This window comes from Alligator sinensis, unplaced genomic scaffold (genome assembly GCF_000455745.1).
Source record: "Alligator sinensis unplaced genomic scaffold, ASM45574v1 scaffold138_1, whole genome shotgun sequence".
Lineage (NCBI taxonomy): Eukaryota > Metazoa > Chordata > Crocodylia > Alligatoridae > Alligator > Alligator sinensis.
The window spans coordinates 3775192-3782104 of NW_005841862.1; the positions used below are offsets into that span (position 1 = coordinate 3775192).

The 6913-nt window shown below is 42.7% G+C and overlaps 1 protein-coding gene across 1 annotated transcript in view; it reads right to left on the bottom strand.

Annotated features, from left to right (window-relative positions):
• Positions 1 to 6910, bottom strand: part of STUM (stum, mechanosensory transduction mediator homolog) — a gene marked incomplete at its 5' end in the record, with an annotated part of 97552 nt that extends 90642 nt beyond the window's left edge. Inside the window, one exon of the mRNA XM_025216402.1 lies at positions 6847 to 6910. Within this exon, the coding sequence (XP_025072187.1) occupies positions 6847 to 6910 (64 nt within the window). The remainder of the gene's footprint in view (positions 1 to 6846) is intronic.
• Positions 6911 to 6913: the final 3 nt, after the last annotated feature.

A 6913-nucleotide genomic window follows, 5' to 3' on the forward strand; every position in this document is an offset into this window, starting at 1 on the left:
TTAACTGAAAACAAATTCATCATATGCAAAAGAGAAAGTGACTAACCTATTTTCACTGCCACAAATAGATCAAGGGTAAACATAAACAGCGTAAGAAATAGCAGGGAATTTGGATGCCTAAAATTCTGATTTTATATGCTAACATACCACAGAATTTTTTAATTCTAATTTTAACTCAGCAGAGTCTCTTTCAGGAAAGAGAGGTTTTAAGATGATGACAAATTGTCCCTGCATTTATTGGTCTGCGTCATTGCCCAGACACTATATAGGTGTTATTTCTGTGTGCCAGGAACTAATGAACAAATCAACTTCATTGGTTTTCAAGAGGTAGAACTCTTGCCTTTATTTATTGCTCCCTACTTTCTCATCTGCTCTGGTAGCTTCCATTCCCTTTATTTTAACTGCACCAAAGAGTCTGCACACGAATAACAACTTCCTGCAAATATATGGAGAAAGGATTGATAGCTCAAAGTCAAGGACTTTCACTGGGCATGTCCACATGTGCACCTTAATGCATAGTAGCCTATTCCACTGCACATTAAAGCAGTGTGTAAAAAAACATGCTAATATGCTAATATGTGGTAGAACAGGCTACTGCGCGTTAAGCATCACCTAAAAAGTGTGCGCTTGCACTTGCGCTACTGCACATTAGCACAACCTAATATGCATTTATTTAGTACTTAAAATCGAGGTACTAATTTCAGTGTGTATTAGTAAAAGTGCATTCATGCATATGTAGATCCACCCACTGTTTCCTAAAGGAAGTGCAAATATGCCTTCCACCCAACCAGGTGAAATATGCAACAATCTCCTATCAGTGAAGTATCATTTTAGCCTGTCCTGGCTCTGATCCTTTATCACTGCAGCCAACAGGGGTTTTGCTGTTGAATTTATTGGAAGCAGGATCAGACTCAGGATTTGTAAGTTTTCCAGCATGGCCAACAGTACATGTATTTTGCAGCCAGTTAGAAGCACAAATTCTGTTTTAAGTCAAGCAAATCTGTTCTTACATGAACAAGAGAAGAATATGATATATAATGCTATCAGGTTCAAGTGCAGGGAAATGGTTTAAATCTGAACAACTCACACCTCCGTGAGCAGCATAAGATGCTTGTTCAGTAAGTGTATGTAAACGCTGTAGAATCCCTCCTGACATATCAAGATGAACTCATGAAAAAATTTGGCCATTATAGAGTAAAATGCATAATCCCCTTTAAAAACTAATCAATGGCAGATGGATGTTGTTGTTACTAATTAGTTCTATTATTGTAACACCTCCCAGCCCCAACCTATGCTATGCCCCAAAGTACCAAGCACTGTGAAAATACATAGAGTAAAATCCCTCCCTGGAGACCTTGTAATCTAAACAGACAAAAGACAGGACAGAAGGGAGAAGAGGCATAGCACATTCAAGTGACTTCACCAAGGTCACACAGCAGGCCACTAGCAGTGTCTGAAAACAGACCCTTCGGCTCTTGACTCAGAAATAAAGATAAGTAGGGTTGGAGTATCATTGCCAAAAATGTCTAGGAAACAGATGAGAGGCAAGAATTTTTAGTGCTATCTTACTGAACCAACTGTTTAGTTGGGAAAGCTGCTGGACATGCTTTTAGGCATTAAATGCCCTTCAACAGGTCCCTTATGAGGTCCTAATAAAGACCTAATCAGGTCCCTAATAAAAATAACTGAGATGAAGATTTTTAAAAATATTTAATATATTAATACAATTAGTGAAAGTTTCAGTGGAACAGAGAGTGCAGGATTTGAGTTCCTAATAACTTCTACTCCTGTTGTGGTCTCATTTTATATCAGGATTTTCACACGAGAAGCCTGGACCAGATCATAAGAATCACAAGACCAAGCTGATTTTGACACTGTGATGACACTCAGATAGCAAAACTGTATAGCGGGAGAGAAGAGTTGTAATATATGACACAGCTTTGGTTGTAAAAGGCGTAGTCCTATATGTGATTAAAGAGGAGAATGTGTCAAGATCACAAATGCAGAGCCAGCATATCAAATAGTATCCCATTATAGTGCATGAAAGTGAAGCAGAAACATGCGACTCATTACTAGAAACACAATGTGAATACGTGAGGCATGATTTGAAAGGTAAAGAGTATAGCTGGCCCTAGTTTTGATGAGTGCCCATAGAAGAGACAAGATGATAGCACAACAGTAGATGTGAATGAACCCCTGAGGAGGAAGGGAGAACAAATGTTGCACAGTACAAAGAAATAAACTGAGGCATTATCCTAGCATGAGATGATGGGATCTATCTTGCACTAGATGCCCCTTAGAACAGATTTGGGTACCTGCTGCTTTCTCTGGGGTATGAGGGGTATTACCAGGATTTGGCTGAAACTGTGTCAAAAGCTACATTCAACTTGGCTTGCTGAGTGCCTTGTTATTCCCTGGGCAAAAGCTCTATGAACCGTGTAGGATGTTACCAGCTTCATCAGAGGACTGGCTCACTTACTTACAGAATAAGTGCTGTGCTTCACACACCCAACTAAAAGCTAAAATCTGCCCTGATATGCAAGTGTATGATTTTGTCAGTGGGAACCCCATTTGTGACTTCTGCAGCAGAAAATAAACACAGGAAGTGGTCCAGTTAGCATATTAATGAGAGAAGGAATCTGAAAAATCTAGGGATCTTAAGAAAGAAAAACACTGTGCTGGCCCAACTGACTGATGCTAGCATAATATGCTCAACTATAGTCTCCAGGCCCCAGGTTGGCAAGGACTGGGAGTTCCGCAACAGCAACATATTTAGCCCCCAGAAAGGAGGGACTGCCTACTGTCAACCTTCAGGGACCTCGTCTGGCTGAAGCAACAAAGGACATTGATCAAGAAAGGGCACTGATCACCTTTAGAAGGGACTCTCTGATGCATCTGGTAGTTGGGAACAGTGCTGGGCTGGCAACAGATGCAAAGAATGTGAGATGCTGCTAGTCCCATCTATCCTCATCCAGTGGCCCATGAAAAATGCTGAGGGAATTTCTGGAGGATCCTAGAAAAGCTTGTCATAGTTCCCCAACATTAATGGATAAATAATATATTCAGCTGAGAAGCCTTTCTTTTGCTATTTTTTCCTTATACTTCTATTATTGCTTTTCTTTTATGTGAAAGATATATTCAATAAGATAGGAAAAAAATAATGATTTTCAATTTTTTTTCTGAGGGAAAATAGGAAACTAAATTAAAATGGATAGCAGTAAAGAGCCATTAAGGTAGTCAAATGGAGTGTTCCTATATGGTCCATTAATCTATGTTCTTCAAGAGGCTGAATGCAAACAACTTGAATACATTATACCTGAAGGGTGTGATACTGGACCATGGAAACATGATCCTGGTGCTGCTAATTTCAGAGTAAAATGATTATTTTTTTAAAAATAATTAATTATCATTGTGTTTGCAATAAATCTGTTATTTTTCAACAGCACACACATTGTGATATTAGTATATCATATGTTACATCTGGTGTACTTAGAACTTTATATTTAATATGAGAAATGAAAAATATTTTATATATCATAAAGAATTAAGCCACAGAAACCCAGCTGCAAACATGTGATTGAATACTGTCTCTTTAAGAGCAGGGCAAGTAGGGAAATCAGGCTTTATAAAACAGTGGGTGTGTCTACATTAGATGCTAAATACGCAGTAGACCGGGGTGGGCAAAATGTGGCCCATGGGCCGGATGCGGCCAGCTAGGCCATTCTATCTGACCCCCTAAAAAATTTAGAAAATTAATATTTATCTGCCCCAGGCTGCCTGTCATGCGGCCCTCAATAGCTTGCCAAAACTCAGGAAGCGGCCCTCCACCCAAAATAATTGCCTGCCCTTGCAGTAGACTAATTCTACTGTGCATTAGTGTGTCATGGCAAAAGGCATGCTAATGCGCAGCAGAATTAGCCTACTGTGCATTAGTGTCACGAAAAAGGCGTGCACTGGCACTACTGCACAGTAGTGCCAGTTACTGCATATGGAGTTAGTGCTAAACTTAATGCACAGTAACTACAGCGTGTTAATGCATGTGTAGATGTGCCCAATAGTTTCCAGAGAGACAGATCTAGTAAGGAAAGATCAGCAGGAACTGCAATAAGGAAGATACAGGCTGATTTAGGAGATTTGAGGAATGGGTTGTTCCTGATTTTTTTTTAATTCTTTCTTTGTTTTCTGCTAAGAAACCAAGATTTAGCCTTGCACTTCATGAGTCCTTGCGGTTCTTAAACTCTCCAATCCATATGGCCTTGCATTTTAGTAGATGAAGACACCTATTTTTAAAAAGTGGTAACTGAGGAATGCCAATATTTTTAAGCATAAAATATTGACATAATTTTGGGATGTCCTCTTTACGTTTTCGAGTCTGATATTCAGAGGTGTTGAACACTCAGTTTTCATGGATATCAGTTGTTTCAGATGGAATAAAGTTTCTCAAGTTAGGCACCTCAAACTTTGGCTAACAAAACCAGCGGACACTTCTGAAAATGTGCCCTTAATGGCTTGGACCATGCTCACTCTGAATTGGTATGAGAAACAGGCTGTCAGAATAAAGGAATCCTAAAATCCAGTCCCCTGCCTTTGCCTCTAGACTGTACACCAGCGGTTCTCAACCTTTTTTAACTAAAGGCACCCCTCCTCTGACTCAAGGCACCTCTCAAATAATGCCAACTCATAATTTGTCACCCATTTTTTGAATACAGAAATATTACAGAGCAATTTTTCTATCGCAAAGAACTCTGAGACACCATAATAGACAGAATGTTTTTAATGCTGTGGATTTGTATTTGAAATGTCTGGGTCTATCTTGTGAAACATGTTTGCACACCTAACAATGCTAATATTGTGTGATGCCTCACAACACCCTTAAAAAGATCTTAGGGCACCACAGGGTGCCATGACACCCTAGTTGATGATCAATGCTGTACACCATCCAAAGAATGAAAGAGACTTTGAAATCCCTACCTGATGTGAAAAATAAAGGGTCCAAAGGGTGGAAACAAATTATTAATAATTAATAATAATAATAATGAATCAGAACTCCTAGACTTCGTGCTGAAAGCTGCAAGTGAGAGAGGAACAGTAGAAAAAATCCTGGTCATATCCATCTGCCCTGCCACTGTGTGACACAGGATGCTGGGCACGATGGACTTATGGTGTGATTCAGTAGATGCAGTTCTTATGTTCTTATAAAAATGAAACAAATTGCTTGCTAGACTACTGAGTCTGTCTTGCCACAACTTCTTACAGATGGTACCTTGGAGCAAAAACAGAATAGGGCACAGACAGGCAGTTGGTATTTCAGTTTCGCCATGGTTTTCTGGGCTCCTGTAAAAATTAATGTTGTGGCATTTCCATCACTACATTTAAAACCAAGTGAAGTACAGAGGTAATCCAGTTCATGCTATCTCATTCCTGTTTTAACAGATGAGCAGAAAATACCCTTTGATTCCAGCAGGTGGAAAATACCGATGTGACTGAAGTGACATCTTCTTCCTTTATGCACAGAGAGGGCTGGAAGTGACAAAGGCAGCTGATGATAGCTGGTTCTGAGTGACTTCTAAAAATGCCTTTCTTTTTAGTACAACTTCCGCCCCCATCCCCAGCAGTTCACTTTGTAACGCAGAGGGGACGGGGAAGCCACAGAGTAAGCAACTGGGTCTCACAGTAGACAGACACACAAAGCACAGGGACAAGGCAATGAGAGGCTGAAAGCCCAATCCAGTGGAGTCAAGCTAGCCCTATCAGGCTCAAGTCAGGTGGAAGGCAGGGCAGACTTGTATCTTCTAACAGTGTGTGTGCGTGTGTGTGTGTGTAAATACACACAACTCACTAAAGTCTGTGCTGTGTATACATGTATGCACACACGTACACACACAAAACTCACCAAAGCTTGTGCTCTGTGTGTGTATATATACACATACGGACATGTACACACACACATCCAACTTGCCAAAGCTTGTGCTGTGTGTGTATACACATACATACACACACGTGTACACACACATGCACACACAACTTGCCAAGGCTTGTGCTCTGTGTGTATATACACATACATACACATGTGTACACACACATACACAACTTGCCAAGGCTTGTGCTCTGTGTGTGTGTGTGTATACCCATACATATGCATGTATACACACACATACACATTCACATACAATGTGCCAAGGCTTATGCTGGACATGCGAGTGTGCATATACATGTACACACCCACACATGTACACACAGAAGGATATACACACACAACTTGCCAAAGTTTGTATTTGCACATGTGTATATGTGCGCACACACACACGCGCAGAAACAACTCACCAAAGCTCGTGCTGTGTGTGTCCATACACACACACAAACACACACACACGTTCAGCACAAGCTCCGGGAGCTGAAGCTCACTTCCCCAGAGGCGGATGAAGGGGCCGGGGGCAGAGGCTGCCCAGTGCCCAGTGTCGCCCGGCCAGGAGCCCTGGGAGAAGCAGTGCCCGCGAGGGCAGCGGGAAGCCCAGCTGTGCCCCAGCGCGGAGGAGGCACCCCGGAGAGCCCCGCGGCTCCCTGCCCCCTGCAACACCTCGGGATCGACGGGGACTGCCCGGGGCAGCAGAAGTTGCCAGCGGTGCCCCACGGCAACATCTGGAGGGAGGCATACACCTTCCCCCCCACACACGCACACATTTCTCAGGCAACCTCTGGAAAGAGGCATGCAGCCCCGTCCCCAGCTCCAGCTGTCCGATCCGCTCGCGCCCCCTCCAGCGCCCCGGCCCGGCTGGAAGTTTCTGCAAGGAAGCAGCGGCGGCGGCGCCCGGGACAGTGCCCGCCCGCCCGCAGGCGGCTGCTTACCCAGCCCTGGCACGAAGGTGTTGAGGAAGAGGCAGAGCACGGCCACGGGGAAGGACAGGTAGGGGAT